The sequence below is a fragment of the Trachinotus anak genome, unplaced genomic scaffold, assembly GCF_046630095.1.
Source record: "Trachinotus anak isolate AG129_WGS33_773 ecotype Australia unplaced genomic scaffold, CSIRO_AGI_Tana_v1 ptg000004l, whole genome shotgun sequence".
Lineage (NCBI taxonomy): Eukaryota > Metazoa > Chordata > Actinopteri > Carangiformes > Carangidae > Trachinotus > Trachinotus anak.
In genome coordinates, this window is record NW_027273855.1 from 1,182,619 (window position 1) to 1,205,568 (window position 22,950).

At 41.7% G+C, this 22,950-nt stretch overlaps 1 protein-coding gene across 4 annotated transcripts; it reads right to left on the reverse strand.

Moving 5' to 3' along the window:
- Positions 1-342: 342 nt before the first annotated feature.
- plod1a (procollagen-lysine, 2-oxoglutarate 5-dioxygenase 1a) lies at positions 343-21,529 on the reverse strand. Of its 4 annotated transcripts, none has more exons than XM_071475106.1 (19): positions 21,305-21,529; positions 19,676-19,767; positions 19,215-19,348; positions 17,657-17,820; positions 16,144-16,256; positions 15,488-15,551; positions 12,362-12,459; positions 11,669-11,770; positions 11,436-11,567; positions 10,570-10,691; positions 9,854-9,958; positions 9,619-9,744; positions 9,323-9,464; positions 9,038-9,151; positions 8,152-8,217; positions 7,410-7,514; positions 6,824-6,970; positions 4,910-5,035; positions 343-2,194 (listed from the first exon to the last, which is right to left on the reverse strand). In XM_071475106.1, the coding sequence occupies exons 1-19, from the start codon at positions 21,393-21,395 to the stop codon at positions 2,039-2,041; spliced, it is 2,199 nt and encodes a 732-aa protein (XP_071331207.1). In that variant the 5' UTR covers positions 21,396-21,529; the 3' UTR covers positions 343-2,038. The 4 variants fall into 4 exon arrangements, with proteins under 4 accessions (XP_071331207.1, XP_071331206.1, XP_071331208.1 ...); XM_071475105.1 differs by lacking the exon at positions 4,910-5,035 and adding an exon at positions 4,550-4,675 and having other exon boundaries at positions 21,305-21,527; XM_071475107.1 differs by lacking the exons at positions 343-2,194; positions 4,910-5,035 and adding an exon at positions 6,384-6,666.
- Positions 21,530-22,950: the final 1,421 nt, after the last annotated feature.

Here is a 22,950-nt window from a genome sequence, read left to right on the forward strand (position 1 = left end):
TAACACATGCTGTGATAAATCCTGATGCAGGTTTATTGTGTAGAGACTTTGTTGTAATTTGTTTGGGTAAAATAAACCAAGATAACTACACACAGGGGCTCGAATGAGGAGACCCCGAGGCTCCAGGTTCAGTTTAATTAGATCTGTGTATACAGTTTATGGTTGGGTTTGGTTCCTGCGTGTTAACTGTCTTCTACCTGTCTTCTATATTTTTGCCTCTCTTCTGATTGGCTCACTGACCTGTTATTACTACAGCTCCAGAGAGAAGCCTGAGAGGAAAACCACAAATATATCAACACAAGTGTAAATGGGACCTTTAATCAGAGCTCAGACTCACTTCAGTTGGGTTCACCGTTTTATTAACGGGTTCAGAGAACAGCGAGCTGGCTTGTAACAGCAAGAAGTGACAAGTGTTACTCAGCTGACTGACAGCAGTGTGCAGAGGAAAAAGACATCTCTGATTCCAATATGAAATCTCTCAAAAGGCAGCGATACTGCAAATGTAAAAAAAAAAAAAAGTGAGCTTTATCAATTGAATTATACACAAAATAAATACGAGGTGTAACAGGCTTTGGAGTGTCTCATGTCAAGACTGACTGGGAAGAGAAACTGCTTTGGATACAGAAAAAGGCACATTTTGTGTAACTTGTAATGAAGTAAAATTCAACAACGCAAGTTTTTACAAAAGCATCTAAAAAGTCGAAGCTGGTTCATTCCTGAGAGAGGTCAAGGCACAACAGGACCAGACCCTCCAGACCAAACAGGAGCTTTAGATTCAGACCCAACAGCTGCACCGAGCGGCTCCATGTGTGAGGATGATGATAACAGTACAACTCAAACTGTCACAGGGTGTTAGTAAATGTTAAATGTGCATTATTTACAGTTATTCTGTGCAGGAATAACTGACCTCAGGTCTGATTTGTGTTAAGTCACAGACAGTTACACCTTGTTTTAAACAGCAGAGCAGGTTCATGTCAGTTCTACTTGCTTTAATGGAGCATGAATTCAATTTATTATTATCATTAACACCAGAGAAGGTTTAGGCCCTGCCGGAGCCGGTAAGACAACCTCAAAGATATTTAGTCATCAATATGAGTTATGTGCTCCAAAAACGCCTACACCTCACACCCACAATGCAACTGTACAATCGCTTTTGTATTGTTGTTTGTTGTTTAACACTTTGTTCTTCAGGAAGAAAAAAAGGTTCAACATAGTTCCAGATGTTAGTTCACTGGGAGTCTGACAACATAGATCTGGTAAAGAACCAGTGGAAAAGGGGCTGTAGATGTTAATGAGGCTGAGGTGGAAGAGGCAGCTGGCTGCAGGGCGCAACAACAGTCCAGCTGTTGGAAACAAACAAACTGATAATTCATCATGAAGAAAAAAAAAATCGGTGAATTACAGAAAATACGACATTATTATGAGATGGAACTTCATCTTCAACAACTTGTATGAGGATCTGTTTGTGGCATTACATGCTTTTATGAGGCAGTTGAAAGATCTGGTGTTACACTCCTGTCAGATTCAGGATGGATGTTTCAAAATAAGATTAAAATCAATGCAGCAGAACCAGAGGTATCTTTCTTTTTCATTACACACATTCTTATTCCTTGCAAAACCAGCCACCTACATTACCCACAATGCAACTAGACAATCAGGAGTGTTCAGCTAATAGAGGATAAGGAGCAGGCCCCAGAGACTTCACTCAGCTCCCTCTGCAGACACTAAAGGCTTCACACACACACGTTGATGTAAAATTGGCGGAGTTGGCGATAACATGTTCTTCATGTGTTATTGTTCCGCTGTGCATCTGTGTTTATGTCTCATGACATCATAGAGCACTGAAATTCTGCTGCTGATGAAGGTTGATCCGAGTCACAAATTGCATATGATTCTGTAAGTGAGACAGAAACGGTATCAGGAGGTTAATGAAAACAGAAACGGTCACTGCTCCAGATCAGAGAATAAAGAGCAGCTGTGGACGTCGTGTGTCCTGTTTGGTCTGGACTAGCCGGTGAGGTGTGCCATCTTTGGGAGTTCAGGGATCCACAAAGGACACTGCAATGTACCGGACGCCGGCGGTGGTGGGCAGGCCCTCGTGGTAGTGGGTGAGGCGGCCGGGGTGCATGAGGGCCCAGCCTTTACGAGGAGCCTGAATGGAGCAGTTGTAGCGCAGGAACCTGCATCCGCCTCCCTGAGGTCACAGCACAGCACACATTCACATCAGACACCAGGTCCACACGGTGGGTCTGCTTGTTTCAGCCATGTTTGAATCATTACATCACATTACAATGTGTCCATCTGAACTGATGAATGTGAATATTGTGGATATATTTTCTGTTTTTTCTGCTTTGTTCAGTCTGCGCTGGTCTCAATAGATTTCAGCTCCCAAACACCATCGTCACACCGTCAATACTCACTGAGACACTCGACCAGAACAGAGTCATCGTCAGTGAGATTAGTGACGCTACAGTGAAAATACTGTGATAAAAATCTGACAGTTAGTCATGTAATGATGTAGTAATAATGTAGTAACAATGCCGTAATGACTGCTAAGTACTAGTATAATAATGTAGTAATAATGTAGTAATAATGAAGCAATAACAGCTAAGTAATAGTGTAAAATGTAGGAATCATGTGGTAATAACTACTGAGTACTCTGTAATAATGCAGTAATAACTACTGAGTACTCTGTAATAATTTAATAATAATGTAGTAATAACTACTGAGTACTCCTGTTATAATGCAGTAATAATGTAATAATAATGACAACTACTGCGTACTCCATAATAATGTAGTAATAACGCCGTAATAACTACTGAGTACTCTGTAATAATGTAGTAATAATGTAGTAATAACTACTGAGTTCTCGGTAATAATGTAGTAATAATGTAGTAATAACGACTGACTCCTCATGGGTCAGGACGTGGTCGTGCTGACAGACGTCAGGTGGACAGGTGTGATCTGTCAGGTGGCCTCTGGTTCACAGTAAAACCAGGTTTTATTTGAGAACTTGTTACATGTGATTTCTAGTTAATGACCTTTCACAAGCAAAACCACTGATTCTGTCATCAGAATAATCACTAATCAAATATTACATATATACATATACATATATCGTACTTCAGAATGTCAGTATTTAAAAATGGTGTCCTCAGATTTACTCCTCACAGCCTCGTTGGACCTCTGACACAGTATTTCATGCTTCACACATGACAGTGACTGTATTTAGCAGTTGCTCCTTCTCAGTTCACATCCATGAACCAGTAACACTGAGACCTAATGACTGTTCAGACCAGTTTTTTGAAGATGCAGGGAAACAACATGGATGCAATGATAAAACAAGGCCCCTAGCCTCAGCTCCATGTGACATGCAAAGAAGACAGACTCACAAACAGAGATGACGCAATGGGAAAGTTTGAAACACCAGGATGTAAATGAACATGCCAGAAATATGATGGCATTCCACTTTTAATGATATGACTCTGACTCAGCATCATGCTTTATTAAACCTTTGTGTAGATTGAGCTCGTCTATGTTCAACCTTTAACAGGGCAGATTAATACTCTAAGTGGCCCCGGGGCCCCTACTACCCCCTTGTTTCTCCCTCTCTCTGTATTACCTCAGCTGTTCTGATAGTAGCCTGAATCGTTGTCTCCTTTATTATTTTTCTATCCTACTGAACCACTGGGAGCTGCCAAAATAAGAAGATTTTAATTCACCACACTGTGGTTTTGAACGGTTGTAAAGATATTTAACTTCATGTTGTCACAACAATGGTGGCTAATAACTTATAGCGAATCAATAAAATGTAATTTATCTGTGTTTTTAATGAAAGTATCCAGGACGCTGTTGACTTCCGACCTCAGCTCTCAATAAGTGCTCTGTATTGTTTCACTGCTGCTGAAACCTCAGTGTAAAAAAATATATATTTGTTTACTGACAAGAATAAAACTGTGCAAAACACAAATGTTTTGGATACTGAATAAATACTGAATGAATTTCTATTCTACTTTCTACTTTTCTCTACAATCAGTACAAATTAAATCGTTCTTTCTAGGAAATTATTAGGAACCAATGAGCCATAAAATAAAAATCTTATTTACATTTAGACATGTCTGTTTCAAGTAAAATTCCACTTTAAAATAGATTTAACTATATTTCTATTACATTGAGCGTTACGTATTTTAAATTAATGAGTTTTAATCAGCAGAAGTGAACCAGTCTCTCTTTAATATGACAGGACACGGCCCTTTGTTATTCTACCACCACACAGTGACATCTTCAAAACCTACTCAGTGGATTTAAATGAATAATCTCTCACTGTGGTTTTACTGGGACACAGTAATGATCCATAACTGTCTCCATGTTGCTCAAAATCGTTTGAACGACACATTTTTAATTGACTTAAGGTGGATTTCCACGTTAAAGAAGCAGCTGAGTTTTCAGTTGCATGTGTAATGGGATTATATATGTTGGGTACTTTGTTCTACACGAGGATGCACCTGCTGGAAATGTCAGATTTCTACCAACCTCTACACACACTCACCTGGTAATCAGGGCCCACTTGATTCAGTGCAATGTTTATAGTGAATGTGGAGGCGTCATGGTGTGGCCTCAAAGAGGGCTGCTCATCTGGCTTATATCTAACTACAAAGGCCAAGTCAAACTGAGCCTGCAAACACACAGACAGAAAGGAGTCATGCAAGCATTCTCATGGAAACTGCTCATCTGGCCAGAGACACAGAGTGTGTGAACACATGTGCGCCACTCGACGCAGCTCCCGCTCAAGCATCAGGTCGGTTCATTCGCTTCCAGAGATGGAGCAGAGAAGCAGAGAGAGAGCCGCAGATCACCTGCATCACCATGTCCTGTAGCTTCTACCACCTGCCAGCTCCTCCTCATTTACCTGGTAGTCAACGCCTTTGCTGTTGAGAGCTATGTTAATAGTGAATGTGGAGGCGTCATGGTGAGGGACGAGCAGCGGCTGCTCGTCAGGTTTGTACCTCACCACAAAGTTCAAGGGAGTGGCACACTGATGAGAGAAGACATGTTGGTCAACACAACACAACACAACACAACACAACACAACACACAGGAGCCGACAACAGGACGGCAGCTGCCGGTTTCCTTTATCTGCATCAGTCAAAGATAATAACAAATCAGGAGGTTTGGGCCTTATCCAATATTTAATATCTCGATACAGTCCAGCCCAAATATCACGATATATGATATTACTGCAGTGGAGGGTTTTTTTTTTTTTTTTTTTTTTACAGTGAGGATTTATAATTTAATCATATTATTTGTATTTGATGCTTCAGATATAAATGATAATTGAAGTTTTATTCGTCACATGCTGATGTACAAAGCAGTGACATGAGGGTCGGAATCTGCAGCAGGGCTGTCTGCACAAAACAAAACAAAAAAGTTTGACATTATGAAATTATCACATATGGTGGGAAATATCTCGATATTCAATATTACTGAATTTCGGCCCAAGCCTACAAATCATACATCATATCTTAAAAGTGTCTCTGAGGCAGTAAATGATGTCATTTCGATATGATAAATCAGTTATGAAAATTATCTATGTTGTATCATTTCAGCACCATGATCACTACGATTTCAAATAAATAACTATGTTTTACTTCTCTCTATAAAAAATAATGCATGACAATAGTTAACCAAGCCACAAACACTGGAAACATCTCTTTTCTTAAAGCATCAGTCTGATGATTCTGTATTTATCTTCTGGTCAGTAACAATAATAATGACTGTCACCCACTAACAGCCTGATGTATCTGATTCCTCTGAGCCTAAAAACTGTTAAAAACACCATGAACACACACTGTGGTTTATTCTGACTCAGTCCCACACACACTGTCCTGCTGCCACAAATACTAAATTCATAAGTGTTCTCTTAAGAACATTTACTGCTTGTCCTCAACTCTGCTTTTGTTCTACTGCCATAAATTCTCAAGTAAAAAAAACCAAACTTCCCTCATTAGTCAAGAACAAGAGGCTTTTGTATGACACAGGCTTATATTAGAAACCAGCTTTTATTTCTAATTTAAACTTCTGTCCAGATGTTTCAGATTAGAAACTATGTGGCTCACAGGGAATAATCCCTCTCCTTCCTGGGAGGCTTTTAATTTGAAACATTTGTGCATTGTTGATTTTAGCTTAATAAATAAATGAAAAAACGCTGTAATTAGTGTAATGAGAGAATGAACAGTATTTCCTGTTTTCATCCCCTCTGGCTCATCATTTGAGACTTGGCCAGTATTTGAATATCACCTTTAAAACAAGACCCATTTGCTGACACACCACTGAGAAGATGTGGGCTAGTTAGCATTAGCAGGTTGCTGGTTGCACCTATCACAGTTATAGAGCAGCAAAGTGGGTGTGGTCACAGGTTTTACTTGTATGAATTTTAGGGTTATAAGGTGGGAGTCTTTCCTGAAGTTATTTATCTTTCCAGAATTCTTCAGAACACCGCAGCAGGGGCTTCTGGGAGTTTTATTTACTTTGTTGTTTTGTGCTGATCACTGAGTTTAAAGCTGCCAGACTTCTGACACTTTGACTTTTGCCAAAGTAATAACTACTTTGTTGTTCTGACAGGTGAATTATGGGAAATGCAGTACGAGCACTACAGCTGTGTCCAATCTGCAACAAAGAGGATGAATGAGGAAAGTTTCTCGCAGACATCATCATTTTCTTAAACCTGTTGAACAGAGTTGATCAGATTCATTCCCTCACAGCTCAGACTGATTTGATGATGATGATGATGATGACGATGATGATGATTGTGTTCCAGTCTTACCTTGGTGTAGTAACCAGGGTACATTTTCTCTGTTATCGGTGCGATGTACTCCAGTAAGAACTTGTGCCAGTTCTTCTCAAAGTTGATTTGATTCATGTGGATGTCGATGGTGGGGACGTTCTCGTAGCCGCCCTGGATTCTGGTGTCCTGAAGACAAAAGGAAGCAGTTTAAAAAAAACTCTCCGTCTGCAGATTATAGCATTGACGGGGCAGATCTATGGAAGCTGAGAAAGGCCATACCCGCAACTATTCTTTTTATCCTAAGCTCTGTTATCTCGAGATTTCGACATATTATCAGGAGAAAACAAATTTTTTTTAAAGATTTTTTGTTTTCTTGAGATATCTTCCCGTTATCTCAAGGTAACTGAGTTTTGTTTTCTCGAGGTAATGATTAAATTATTCTTTTATCTTGAGAAAACAAACTATCTTGTTAATATGTCGTTATCTCGAGATAACAGGATAAAAATATTAGCAAGTATGACCTTTCTCAGCTTCCGTACAGAACATTCTGGGTAAACATCCAACAATTTACCTTAGGAGTCACTGCACTGATCAAGAAGATGAGAAAACCCATCTGATAACTCACCACGTTGGCTCCTCCAGACCACTTCCCATAGTGCTCCATTTCCTCAACGAGGTGGTTACAAGCAACCTCAGAGAAAACTGGGAACCAGTACACATCAGGACAGGGCTGGTGGAGAGACGACACGACACAACTGCATCACGAGGGACGTCAGATCGTCCAAACAACTGCACTGATACACATTCATGAAAATCCCCCGTCAGCATCCTCATTTTTTGTTTTAATGAAGATTCAACAGGTGAGTTTCTGGTTCTTCACTCTGCGTCACAGGAGGCAGAGTGAAGAACAGAAGAACAGAGTGAAACATCAACAGCTGCTCTGTTGTTTCTATATTTACATGGGTCTGAAGTGGTGAAACGACAATCGTGCATCACTTTAAATGTTGCTGCAGCAAGGAATTGTGGGACGGCATTTTCACATTTCCTTTCCTAAAGGAAGAACCAGTGTTTCCCATGTCAAAGTGGATAAGATAGGAAGCTTTGAAGCTCCATCATGCAGAGAACTGGACCAGGTCTCATCACAGCTGCTGCTTCAGGTCCTGTCACTCAGTTTGAACCTGCGTAAGTAAAAACACTTCCGGTCTCTTCTGTTGTGTCCGTGTGTTGTTGTGTCCGTGTGTTGTTGTGTCAGTGTGTTGTTGTGTCAGTGTGTTGTTGTGTCAGTGTGTTGTTGTGTCAGTGTGTTGTTGTGTGGCTGTGGTGATGTGATGCGATGTGACCTGTTGACCTTTGTGGACGCGACTCACAGTTTCAATCAGCTTGTTCTTCATGATCAGAGTGTAGTTCTCATGAATGTAGCGTTCCTGCCAGTCCTGAGACAAACACACAGAGGAAGAGTCTTAGTTATCATCCTGAAACAAGCTCAGGATTCAGGACTACTGAATACTACTGTATACTACTGAATACTACTGAATACTACTGAATACTACTACTGAATACTACTGAATACTACTGTATACTACTGAATACTACTACTGAATACTACTGAATACTACTGAATACTACTACTGAATACTACTGAATACTACTACTGAATACTACTGAATACTACAACTGTATACTACTAAATACAACTGAATACTACTGAATACTACAACTGAATACTACTGAATACTACTGAACACTACTGAATACTACTACTGTATACTACTGAATACTACTGAATACTACTAAATACTACTGAATACTACTACTGAATGCTACTACTGTATACCACCAAATACTACTGAATACTACTGTATACTACTGAATACTACTACTGTATACTACTAAATACAACTGAATACTACTGAATACTACTACTGAATACTACTGAATACTACTACTGTATACTACTAAATACTACTGAATACTACTGAATACTACTACTGAATACTACTGAATACTACTACTGTATACGACTAAATACTACTGAATAATACTGAATACTACTGAATACTACTGAATACTACTACTGAATACTACTGTATACTACTGAATACTACAACTGTATACTACTAAATACAACTGAATACTACTGAATACTACTACTGAATACTACTACTGAATACTACTGAATACTACTAAATTCAAGAGGATAGAGTGAAGTGTCTTAGTTATCATCATGAAACAATCAGTGCCCCCCCCCCTCACCACTGGGTTCTCAAAGATCTGCCACAGGTCGTTGTGAAGGTGGTTGGTCTGGTAGTTTTCTGTTGACAGGATTCGACCGAAACTGTGCATGTTGGTCACGTACATGAAGATTCCCTGAGACAAAGATACACAACATGACAACTTTACACTGACTATTACAAACACTCATTTTCAATAGATCTACACAAACACATTCATCAAGACTGAGTGAAACTTCACGTGTTCACTGTTCAGACACAGTACACACATGATACTAATCTGTGTCACTCGCCCTCTCTCACCCACCTTGCTGCGTGCAGTGTGGCAGTACGCCATGTCCGGGTCTAAGACGTCCGAGTTAAACAGGTTGTAGTCGGTGAGCTCTGAGCGGAGGAGGCCGGCATTCACCAGGTACACGCTGGACACGTACGGGACGTTCCACACACCCCTGGAAACCAGGACAGGGTCAGACCAATGACAGACCAACACCAGGACCTGACATCATCAGCAGACTGTGATGACGACGGAGAGACAAGCTGCTCTGTCCAATAAGAGTGCTGTTGAGAACTGCTGCTTTAGGGAACAAAGTTTAAGCAACTCACACTCTGCGTCCTTGAACTATGTCCACGTAGTCCTCAGACCTGGCGTAGTAGCCGTCTGCACTCAGGGCTCCCCAGAAGTTGCTCCACAGTCGTCCGCTCCGAGTTATCATCGGTGCTACAATGGGACTGAACAACAATAACAGGAGCGTTATCCTGTGTCTTCATCTGGACAAAATAAATGAGTGTAATGAGGAGAGTCACTCTGTGTGGTTGTGACTGCAGTGAATCTACTCACAGGTTCTGTTCGATGAGGATTTTGAGAAGGTTCTCGTTCTTTAAGACCACTTCAATGTCCACGCTGAAGAAGTAGTCGCAGTCTGCGTCTTTCCGGCACATGTCACTGCAGGAGAGACGCTGACATGTGAGCAACACCATAAACAACATGAAGGTCATCACATGTCACAGCAGGTGTCCAACACCGTGACGCTGCACCGATACAGAATATATAACTGAAATATACAGAATATATAACTGAAATATACAGAATATATAACTGAAATATACAGAATATATAACTGAAATATACAGAATATATAACTGAAATATATAGAATATATAACTGAAATGATACACAGCATCTCTTTAGTGTTTGTTTTTGTTTTTTTACTTATTTTCACAACATTGTAGAAACCAAAAATAGCATCCCGTTTATTCAGATGATGTCAGGACTGTAATTTCATTGGTGCAACATCCTGAGAGGCTGTTTTAAGCTCACAGCTGAACAATGTGGCCGACGTTGTTTCCCACTGCTCAGACCTGTGAAACTGATGGAGTAATGTACAGAGTGCTGAGGTCACAGGAAGCTGCTGGGGTCATTTTCCCTCCACACATCTGGACCTGTGATCCAGCAGCTGCCAAAGACTCAGCTGGTGTTGAAAAAGAATAAATTACATCTAGAAGGACCAGTGCTAATGTTAGCAAGAGTCATACAGTCGCCCACATTAAACTCACAAGCCCAGGTTGCGGGATTCAGCTCCGTCCATTTCCTCCTCAGGTCCGATGAACTTGACATCCTGATAGAGGTTCCCATGATCCTTCAGGAAGGAGCTGACCTGACGCTCGTGGTGAACCTCCTGGAGGATGAGGAGAAAGAGACGGACAGAAAAAAAAGTCTGAATTCCACAGAGAGCAGAGCTAAATCTGCATAAGTGACAGTTTACTTCATGACCATCAGACGTTATCATGGTGCATGTTTGTGCAACCAGAAGCTTTTTCTATGTCACTGTTTGATTATTAAGAGTGAGACAGCAAAGGGCTTTTATCTTGTGAATGTTTTTAATGTGGCATAACTAATCAAACAGGTTTACACCTTCAGTGAGTGAGTTCCCATCATGCTTTGGATGATGAAAACATAAAGTTTGGTTTGGACTTTACCTTGTTTTTAGCTTAATATTTTAAAATTGTGAATATCTGAGCCATTAAAAAGTCAAGTAGCATTAGCTGCTAATAGGTTAGCATGTCAAGTGTGCACTAAAAAAAGCCATCTGCACTGATTCCAGCAGTCCCGAGTGTGTGATGAGTGTGTGTTCAATTTAACTAAATTATGAAAAAAGTTGCATCTACTGGGTTTGAAGGAGTTAATTTACTTTTTCTCATCTCTATTTCTGTTCAACTTTTTTTTAAATTTCTTTAGCAAATAAAACTAAAAAATCATTTCTTCTTTTGTCATTTGCAGCCTTGGAGTATTTGGTGTCTTGTTGATTCATGACCAGTTTTTATTTCAGTGACTGGTGCCTCAAACTTTTTTACACAGACTCAATTTCAGATGAAGTTACACCATCAGGATAAAGGTGGTGTATTAAATGTCCTCCTGTCACCTGGTTGTAGATGAAGAGTTTGAGTCTGTTCTTTGGATACTGCAGCTTCAGTAGACGTTCAAAAAACACTGTGACAAACGGAGTCGGCTGCTGAATGAAGATGCCAATCACCACCAGTGGGTATTCGCTCTCCTGTTGGAAACAACACCAGCATCACATGAGTCCCAGGAGAGAGGGCTTATTACAGAAAACCGAAGGGTTTCAATAATTATTTAATATGGTTGTGAACCGACCTTAAGAGCTGTGAGAGGGCGGAGATCCTCGTGACACACTGTGCATCCACTCTCAAAGGTCCACGTGTTGGGGATGTAGTTACCCAGGTAGTTGATCTGGAGCTGGAAAACAAACAGGTGATCTTTTAGGCTTTGAAACTTTCACAGTATTAATACAGAACCTAGACCTGCTTTATAATCACAAACACCTTTAGACTGTGTGGAGCTTTAAAAAAACTACATCAAAGTCTGACTGAATCACGAGGCTCATTTCGGTTTTGCAGTAAAAAAAAATGACTGAAGAATAAAGACCCATCAGGAACGTCCTCTGAGAGGGTGGAGAACATGTTTGACTGACAGCTGAACAGACATAATGTAACAGACATGTAGAAGGAAACACTAGCTGTAAAGCTAACGTGGACGTTTGAACCAAATGCTTCTCTAAGAGGAGAAAGAGTTCTTGGATCGATGTCGATGATCTAAGCACTTGGAGCATTTAGGACGTGTCTGAATCAGCTCCTGCTGGTTCAGCACTGCAGCACCTGACACATGGTTCAATGGTTCGTGGTTTAATTAATCGTGGGTGTGTGCACAGATTTAGATTTGTTGACTCAGATTTGTTGACTGAGGTCGTGGAGTTCTTTAGACGCCTGCACCAGCTGTTGACCTGTAGTTACCTGTAGCTGCTGTGTTCAGCATGTGATTGGTCAGTACCTTGGTTGGTCCGTTCCCGTGGACGATGACAGGCAGGGTGTCGTACAGCACGTTTCTGGCTCGTACCCGACTGTCCTCAAATTTCAGGACCACCTCATCTGGAAAAAAACACACACACACACACACACACACACACACCAAGCTCCACCTTCATTATCAAGTCCAACTTTGTCCCGAGCACTGTTACAATTTCAGATCCACGTTTGGAGAAGAAGTGTTTTTGCTCCTCCAATTTTACCCAGAATGCTCAGTCTACAACTGTTGTTATGTCATCAAATGTAAAGATTTTTATAATTCACTGGAGCCTCAGAGGATACCAACCTAAAACCCCTGTTCCACAGACACTTGGCTTCTGGTACTTCAATTAATTTTAGACTTGAGAACAATAATAAATCAGGAGCTAAACTTGTCCCTGTCTTTTAATATATCTTCTTCTATTGTGCTCATTTGGTGCATATTCCTCAATAAATGTGTGTTTGTGTGAGTCATTGGGGGCAAAATTTTAATTTTTCAACAGGTTAATCCAGCCGTGCCTTTGTGTGGCAGGAGGATTGTGTATGTTGCGTATTTAGTCACAGTCAGAGACAGAAAACACCCAGGAACACAGACAGAGGCCCATCAACGAGAACAAGACCCAGGACGAGACCCAGGACTGTCTCCTTCAGGAGAGGAGGGGGGCGTGGACCAGATGAGGCAGAGGAAGATGTGAAGAAGATAAACTAAGAGCAGATAACATCTGAGGAGATCTCTCAGAGGCCCTCACCTGCTCCGTGAAGGAATTTGATACTAAGATTGACCTGTTTCTCTTCCACAGGAATTTAGACCCTGAGGGAAAACCCCACAGCACCTACAAGCTCCATGGACTCAGGTCAGACGCCTGAGTCACAGTGAGCTTTAAATACATCTGCAAAAAAGTTTTCTGCAAAGACACATTATCAAAAGATTAATCAAGAAATCAGGAGGGTGGGTCCAAGAGGCTCATCATCATCATCATCATCATCATCATCATCAGCCAAATAAAACTGAGTCTCTGCAGAAAGAAGACAGATGCTCATAGAGCCAAAACCTTCTGAACCTGGACTAAGATCAAGACTAAGTGAGTGAAGAGTCTGTGAGTTCAGACAGTGTCAGCTCACACTGACTATTTTATTAAACCTCCACTTCCTGCTGATGTTCAGGAAGCGACTGATGAGCTCAGCAAGTTTCTACTTGCTAATCACTCTACACAACCAGTGAACACAGACCGGCTTCGCAGCGCTCAGACTCAGCTGAATGGCGTTGAGTTAAACGTGCTGGGCTCTGGGGAGTGAACCTGGGTAAATGTGCTGAACCACGTTATCTGATGTGGACGCTGATGATGTCTGTGTTGGTCTGAGTCACAGACAGAGCTACAACCTCTTCATGTCTGTGTCAACAACAACAGCTGTCTCTCAGCTACAGGTTACGATCTTTACAGATACTCATGAATCTTCGTTCAGGAACCCGACAGACAGAAACACTGGACCCCAGCAGCCTCCGACCCACAGGGCTCAGAGAGAGAACAAGCAGGATCCAGAGAGTTGGTGATCTGATCTGAGGAAACGGTGTCACAGAAACACAACACCACAGAAAGCTCACAATACACACCTGACACACAAACATTCCTCAGTACATGTGTGTCTGTCTACATTTTTCCCACAGGGTCTCCTAACAGGGGGCTGTCAGGGGTGGGGGAGGGGCAGTGGATGACTGCATATTTAGTCAAATGTAAAAAAAAAAATTAAATTAAATTAAATATGTTATTTACAATTGTAAGGACTGTTTTAGTTTTTTTGTCCACTCTCTGCATTTATCACATCATGTTCGACATTTGTAAATGTAAATGTGCGACTGCTCATCTCTTTAGACAGACGCAGGACAAACAGGCGTAAACAGGGAGGCCATTCATGCCCCTGGACTCATGGCGGCATCTGTGAGCTTTGGCACGTTCACCTCGCAGAGTCCTCACAGATTCCTCCGCCTCAGAGACACTGAACCTCTACAGCTGTGAACCCTGAGCTTCGCTTCACTACGCTCACTGTGACGATGCAGCAGCTGCAGAGGAAGCAGATCTCTGATCAGACAGAAGGAGGCGAGTCGACCTCTGATCACAGACACGTTTCCTCAAAGAGTCGTGACCAGAGTCATTTTCCACACCAACGTCAGGACGTGTTACATAAGCAGCTACAAAACAAACACAATGTTGTATTGTCTGACTATTGTCTATCAATATAATAACAATACTGATAACATCAGTATCATGACAGGTGTTCATGTTTCAGTGAGCGGTTCATGCTCAGAAACACAATCAACACTGTCTGTGGTTTATATCTGTACTGTGACTGAACACACTGCCTGCGTGGTGTGTGTGTGTGTGTGTGTGTGTCTGCTGCGTCACTGCTGCTGCAGCTCTGTCTGTCTGCATACAGTTTACAGGATACCTGATTGTTGGATTTCTCTTCATTAAAAATGTATTTCTGTTTTATTTTTGACAGGAAATGTCACTGTCTCCACATACAGCTGCTATAATGGTAAAAAATATATTTATCATTTTTCACAATATAAATATAAATGGAACAATATATATGCTGGGAGTTGTGTGTCGAGCGTGAAAAACACCGAAGCTCTGGATCACGTAACTCAGCCGCGACACAGGCAGTGTGTTCGCTCTAACCCGTTAACCTGGGCGGCACAACACACACACACCACACAGCCAGTGTGTTCCTGGTCTGAGTTCATACTGTTATTCATGTCAGCTCCTGGAAGAAGCTGTTGTGTTTCTGATCACTGAAGTAAAAGTCAGTTCATCTATTCAACATTTAAAAAAGAGCCAATTATAGCTACACATATGTGTGTGTGTGTGTGTGTGTGTGTGTGTGTGTGTGTGTGTGTGTGTGTCTATTTTTGACATTGGTCTAAACATCAGTAACAACTATCAGGGCTCATCAGCAGGAGAGGGAGCAGGTTAGTGTTTGGTTTGTTTATGAGGTGTAGTTAGAAGAGTTAACAGCACTAACAGAGCAGCAGAGGCCTCAGGATCCAGTAACACACACACTTCAGACTGTGTGTGTTACTGGACGCCTCAGTCCTCACAGTGGCTGGACTCACCGAGGGCTCCGTGGAGGTTCTGGAACAATCTGCATTTGCTGTCCAGTGTGATATTTATGGATTTCTGAAACAGGGAAACACATTGTTCTCACTGTCTATATCTCAGTCACATCTAACAGCAGGATTCTCCAATCAAAGGCTGAAGTAAAGAGTGTGTGATAATGTTCAGTACAACAGACTCACACTCAACACAAAACACTAACACTACAGTTTTTTTCTGCTCTGCTGGTTTGCTGTTAAACCAGCATCAATAAAACCCCTCTGCACTTCCTGCACATGTTACAAATTAAAAGCCCCCAGGAACAGGAGAGATTATTCCCACTGAGCTACTGGAAGGTTTTTAATGTGAAAAACCTGTTCACAAAATGCTGAGTCTCACTGACTTAAAACAACAGCTCACAAAACTGCAACAGGGAAGTGACAGGAAATAATTAGAGAATAAAAACAGCATTCCTGTTAGAATCAGTAAAATATGATCAAAGATCTGGTTTTCTCTGGAACTATTTGAGAATTATATGTCACATGATATCAAATATTATGTAATAATGTTTAATAAATGATATGTTCCTATCAGCAGTTCCAGTATTTTAGTATTTATTGTGACTTTTGCATGAAATAAATCAATAAAATGAACAGTGCAGTGTTACAGATCTCACTCTTTTTGCTGCATCGATGTAAATCTTGGTGAAGAAGAGCTGGTCACTGTCATCATCTTTACCCGACCAATCAGAAATCATTTCTTTGATGTTGGGAAGGTAGCCAATGAAACCTGAGAAGACCCAGAGGAAACAGACAGAAAGTGAAAAAAGTCTAGACCTCTTTATCAAACAGATTTTCATTTTCATGTATTTAAACTCCGACACATCGTCTGTCAAGAAAAATGAAGGCGTCTGTTTCAGAGGACTGAGGATTCGAGCCAGGTCCAGTTTTTACGGCCTCAGCTCTGACTGCTGACTACAGACTGTTTACTGCTGACTACAGGCCTGCTGTTTCTCTGCTATAAAAAGAAATGACCAAACTCCTCCCTGCAAAACAGGCTAAAAAAGTTTACAACCACATCAGCAGCTTGTGAGTATTAAAGTATTAAAGGTCCCATATTTCACTCTTCTTCTGTGTTTTATTTGAGGTGTTGATCTCCATCAGAAGATATATCTGTGGTTTTAAGAACCAAAAACCATCTCAGTGTAGTTTTACATCTCCTCTCTCAGGCTTCTCTCTGGAGCTCTAGTAACAACAGGTCAGTCAGCCAATCAGAGGAGAGGACCTGAGGCCCTCTTCTGATTGGCTGACTGTTTTCTGAGTGATCCAATGAAAATATAGCAGATTTCAGGTAAACACTCAGAGAAACCAAATCCTGCAAGGTTGGATGGTGGGTCCAGGTGGGCGGGGCTTGGGGCATGACTGAGAGCAGTGACTGCTTTGTTGTGACATCACAAAGTTCCAGAAGTCCTGACGGCTGGTTTTAAGGCTCAGTTTCTGAATACAGGCTGTGTGCATTTCTCTGTGGACTGAGGCTTTGATACTTTCACAGTATTAATATAGAACCTAGACCTGCTTTATAATCACAAACACATGGACATCTACCTTTAGACTGGATGGAGCTTTAACCATGCATTCAAATTTACCTCAGACTATATGGGACCTTTAATTTAATGATGTAAGGTGGAAAGATGAACTAGTGAAATATGTATGATATTGTCTGTCATTTATATTCAATTTAAACATCATCAGTGTTTTTATCAATGCAAAGAAATGACAAACATCCTCAACCTAAAATTACAGATGTGAACTCTGCTCCTCTGCTGCTCCTGACTACACTCAAACATCAGTCTGAAAGTATGTTGTTAAAGAAGACTGTGGACCAGGACTGAAGTCTGGTCTGTGCATGAATGTGTCTCTAATTCACAAAACCGTCTTTATAGCAAATAATATACTTTCTTCCCCCTGCGGTTGTCTTACGAGGCAGGACCTGCTCCCAGCCCCAACCCTCAAATAAACTACTTGGTCTATAAAACTCTTCAGGAGCACAACACAGACTGGGAGCAAGACTTTCCTGATGAAACCAATTCAGGGAAAAAAAATTCACTATACAAAAAGATGAATTTCATCACAGTGTCACAGACATGAGGCCTGCTCCAGCTGTGTGACAGACAGGGCTGGTGGACCTACCCCCTGAGCCCAGGAAGCGGTTTCCCTCCATGACGTGGGGGTGTTTGTCCTCCAGGTGTCTGTCGGGCCAGATCAGGGTCTCGGAGGAGAAGACCACCTTGTGTCTGGTCTGCTTGAACTTCTTGAGCAGTTCTTTGGGACCCGAGGCGAAGACCACGTCGTAGCTGTGTCAAACAGTGAGCGAGAATAGAAAACGTTACTGTGGTCCTCAGCTGGGTGTGAAGCCACTGACATAGTTAAAGTAAATGAAGGGGTTGCTTTTAAGAGAGGACAGCATCCTTTATCTGGAGAGTTTAGCTGCCAGTGGTTGTGTTTACTGGCAGAAAGTTTCCAGTTGATTTTTTTCCTGCAGCAGTGAAAGTGAATGAAGCCTTGAAACGGTTCCCACAGAGAAACCCTGTGTCACTACGACCTCTGATCATCACCGTACTGCAGGAGTACGACTGTACACCGCTGTCACAGTGGAGACAAACAGGCTTCGTCCTACACAAAGATAATGAGCCACAGCATTAGAAGATCAGACAGAACATGATGAAGACCAGCACAGTCTCCAGACCTGAACCTCATGGAGCAGGTTTGGGACGAACTGGACAGAAGGTGAAAGTGACACATAATAATATTAATAATATTAATATTACTAATATTAATGTGTCTGTAAATGGGCTGCACTTGTAGAGGCCTTTCCTGGTCATATCAACCTCTCGAAGTGCTTTACACTTCTCGTCACACCCACTGACTCACACAGTCATACATCACACCCGTCACACACTCAAACAGCCAGCTCGGGGTTCAGGGACTTCGACATGCAAACTGGAGGAGTCTGGGATCGGACCACGGACCTTCTGAGTCACAGCTGCCTCGTTATATTGTTGTGTGGTGAAGCAAAAAAAACCTCAACCTGCACATACAAGTGTGTGACCACACAACCTTAATACTGACAGTAGTTAAAGCTGACAAGCTCATGCAAACTGCCTGAGGGACAGGAGAGACAGATCTAAACCCGTCTGGTTTGGTGTGGTCTGAATGGTAAGAACTCCTTTAAAGGTGCTATACGTAAGTTTTTGTTATTGCTATATTTTTATCCAGTTTTAAGTTACAATTTTATATCCTGGTGGTTTGATCCATATTTTTAAAGATTTTAATAACTGGAGACTCAGATGTCAAGATTTAAATCTCCCGGTCGGGACAACCTGCTGCAGGTGGACTGCGGCTAAGATAACCCAGCTTGTTGTTAGCATGGGAGCAGGGTAGCCAATGGGGAGAGTAGATATTATCACCATCTATTTCAATCACTTGTTTTATTCTACTGAAGTTATTATGCCAACCAGCGAGCCCTGGTCCATCCTGTCTCGTAATACTGTGATAGTGAGTCACTGTAGTGTCCAGTCTGCCTTCAGTCCTCTTGTCCTGTAAACACAATAATGGCTGAAGGTCTTGGCAAGTATCCATCATCACCACCACCCAGTCCCGGCAGAGAAAACGTACATGTAGCACCTTTAAGTACCAGGGCGTCACTCTGGCCTCACATCTGACAGGTCAGTACAATCTGAAACTCTACCTGTCGATAAAAAGGATGATCTTGTCCTCGTCCTTCATCTCCTCCAGAGCCTCTTTGAGGAGTTGCACTTTCTGGCCTCCTCCCGGAGCTGACATGTAGTCGCCGCCTCTCCATTTCTGACCCCGACCCAGAACCTTACAATATACATACACACATGTAATGCAAATTAGAAAAAATGTAAATATATTTATCTTCAAATAATCTTCTTTTCTGGTTTTGAAGTAATCAATTTATCCTAATTGCCAAGTTTAACTTTTTTTCATTTTTTTTTTTTACTTTTTACTTTTCACTTTTATTAGTGACTCAAATGCAGTGAAAAGGTTAAATCTTTAAAAGCTTTGAGGCAAAACTATGTCGAGCAAAAGCAGGAATTTGTTTTCTTTTGCAGAACAGATAGAGGCTTTCATGGCTAGACAGCAGGAAAGGAACTCTGACAGAGATCTTGCCATAGGGGTTCCTACCTTGACAGTGTAGTTAAAGTGTTTAGCCGACCTCAAGAAACGTCTGAAGCCATCTGTCTCTTTGGTTGCAACTGTGACGACTAGAAGTTTCTCTGGAAGACACAACATCGTAGAGGAGTTCAGAAAGATGAGACCGCACACTTCTTTTTTTCTCGTCTTCGACATGAAGCAACAAAGATGTACTGCCACTTCTGACAGCTTCAGTGGGATATATCTCGACTGTGCACAATGGGAGTCTTGTCATAAAGAAACCAGGCAGAAATAAAAGTATAAGCTTTAACTTATCAAATCATGAGCATCAGAAAAGTCCTGTATCTGTGACCATGTATCATCCCTGATCAGAAAACTAGATGCTGAAAATTTCCTAAGAACTTAACAATTTATCAAATCACCAAAAGCAAAGTGTGAAGCTGCTGAATAGTTACTTTGCAGAGCTGATGACAGATGTGTTAAAATCATTTGTTGTGATTAGGGCTGAACAATATGCAAAAAAACAAAAAAAAATCATTCTGCATCTATTTTTGCAGATATAATGATTCCTCGTTGGAACTCATTACTTGGTTGTTTGGTTGTTGTAATGGGTTGTAATCAGTTATTAACTGTATATTATAGTAACTCCCTGAGACGTGACACAGGTCATAACTAAACACTTGGTTTTCATATGGTTTAGATGCAGTTTGAAAATATATATTTCTGCTGATTTTCTTCTCTAATTTCTCCCATTCAGGAGAAGCTAAAGACCAGATTCAGGTCAGTAACAGACGGAAAGTTTACACCTACACCAGACATATGATCTGCTCCTCTTCACACTGAAGTCAGGCTGTTAAACAGAAGCTGTGCATTAAAAAGTATCTTAGTTCATTCAGCCCTAAAATCTGACCTCAGTTAAATAAATCTGACATTTTCACCTTTTTTTTTCATGTCTTAAAGTTTCATCATCGTCATTACCATCTGTCTGTTCTGTCTCTTCTTTCTTCTTCTCTGAAATGCCTTCAAAAAGCCCGAGGGAGACTAAACTGGAAACAACTGCTGTTATTTCACCACATCAGGTTTAACCCTTCCTGCAGACTCTCACCCGGGGTTTTGCAGTGAGGAGAAATATAAACCGAGAAAGTCTTAAAAGTCTGGTTTTTATTCTCTAACAAACTGTATTTAACTCGATGTTACATGTTTCTGGAGCTTTCTATCCTGTAGCCGACGCTGAGCCCGTCCACGTCAGCGGCATGGAGGTCCTCCTCCGCCCCGGGCCCGCTGCCTCCCGTCAGCAGGGAACATGGTGTGAAACCGCGTTTCATTTTACTAACATTTTCTTCACAGCGGAAAAAGAAGCACATGAGTTACTAGATGAGGTGGCTCGTGTGTTTTATGAACAGTAAATCACCATTCGGCTTGCATCCGGCTGTCCAATAAATCTGAGCTTTTCCTAACTGGCCGGTGTGTTGGTGGAGCCAGCAGCGCATGCACAGGCCGCGGGGTCCCTGGCTTTTCCTCCGGGGTCCCGGGACTGTTCCACCGGGCATTTCAGTCTGGAGGCTCGGCCCGAACAGCCCCTCCAGCCTGTTGTAAAGGAGTTATGTGTGTTAATGTGAGTGGCTGGGTGCAGACGCGACCCCAGCCGGCCGGCCTTACCCTCAGACCCCCGCTGCTCTGCACGGCTCGTCGGCGGGGACAGCGCGCACAGAAAAACCCCCGGAACCAACAGCAGAGACGGAAACCTCATGTTTAGTCCAGTTGCAGCTGCAGTCCTCTCCCGGGTCCCGGTCTGGGCTGAAGTGAGCCGCGCTCCGGCGGAGGAAGAGAAGTTAACAGGACTGCGTTAACTCTGCTGCACCGCCCCCCGCCTCACCCAGTGTTTGTCTAGGTCTCTCGCCCCCTCTCTCTCTTTCTCACTCATAAAACTAACTTCACCAAACTATAGAGTTGTAATAAAAGAATTAGAGCAGTAAAATGGCGTTTCCTACGTTCTGTTTTATTATTCTTATTCTCATTAATCTGAAGCGCGCTCCTGTGCTCCTGCAGCCCCCCCCTCCAGAATGAGGGAGCAGGGGCAGCTGAGGATGAGCCAGCTGATCCGAGGACCTGAGCGCCCGCACGTAGCCGGAGGCAGCGGTCCTACTGGGGCTGGAAATCACAGACGAACCCGCTCAGAATACGGATCACGGAACAACCAGGCTGATCTGAAATATAATGTGAGGAAAGACGGTTCAACACAGAACACATCCTCCAACATGAGCACATGAATCACCATTCAGCAAAAACTGAACATTAGAGCATCAAGTTCTGATATTTTCTCATGTGTTGCAGTTCGAAAATGTTCTGTTAACATTCACTAAAATCCACAGAAATAATTATCTGCTTGCTATATTTAAATATATGCTTGAACATATTATATTATTGTCTATTATTTGTCTTTTTTAAGTATAAAATATTTTCTTTTTGCAGTTTCTTTTCTTGTGCTGTCCACTGTGCTGCTGTAACGCTGCAAATTTCCACACTGTGGCACAAATAAGAACTATCTTATCTTAAATTATCTTATCTTATCTTAAATTATCTTATCTTATCTTAAATTATCTTATCTTATCTTAAATTATCTTAAATTATCTTATCTTATCTTAAATTATCTTATCTTGCACAGATATGACTAGTGTGGTTGTGGGTGGTTTCTATTCTCATTGGAAAGCTGTTTATTAAAATTGTGTTGCCTGCAGCGGGTCAAATATGATGTGAAGGGACAGAGAGTGAATTGTGGCCCAACTTGCTCCCTGTAGGTTCTCCAAGCCGAGCCCACGGCATCATCATAAACTGAACCTGATGGGGTGTCAGAGTGGCCTTTAGGGGCCAAATTGTATATCCCTGGTCCTGTCGGGGGACCTCTGCTGCACGTCATGTCCCTCGTTTCCTGTCTAAATTAAAATGTCCCTGAACTCATCTTTAAAAAGAAGTGAACCTGACACATGAGATTGGTAGAGTGCCCCTTTAATGACAGCACGTCCACAATCAGCTGTAGCTACGACAGTAAAGATGTTTACTCGTATTAAGTTTAATTTCACTCTATAATTCCTCTTGCCTTCACATTTTCCTCATCCATTACACCTTCTGCACCTCTCACTATCCATTCATTCCCTCCCACCGAGGAAGCATAACAACCTTTGGTGCTGTCATCAATCTTTTTCTCCAGGAAATGAATAAGTTTAAAATGTAACACTCCCAGCATTCCCTCTTTCCTTTTGATCCTGGGCAAAGATACCAATTTCCAGTAACCATAGATACACATT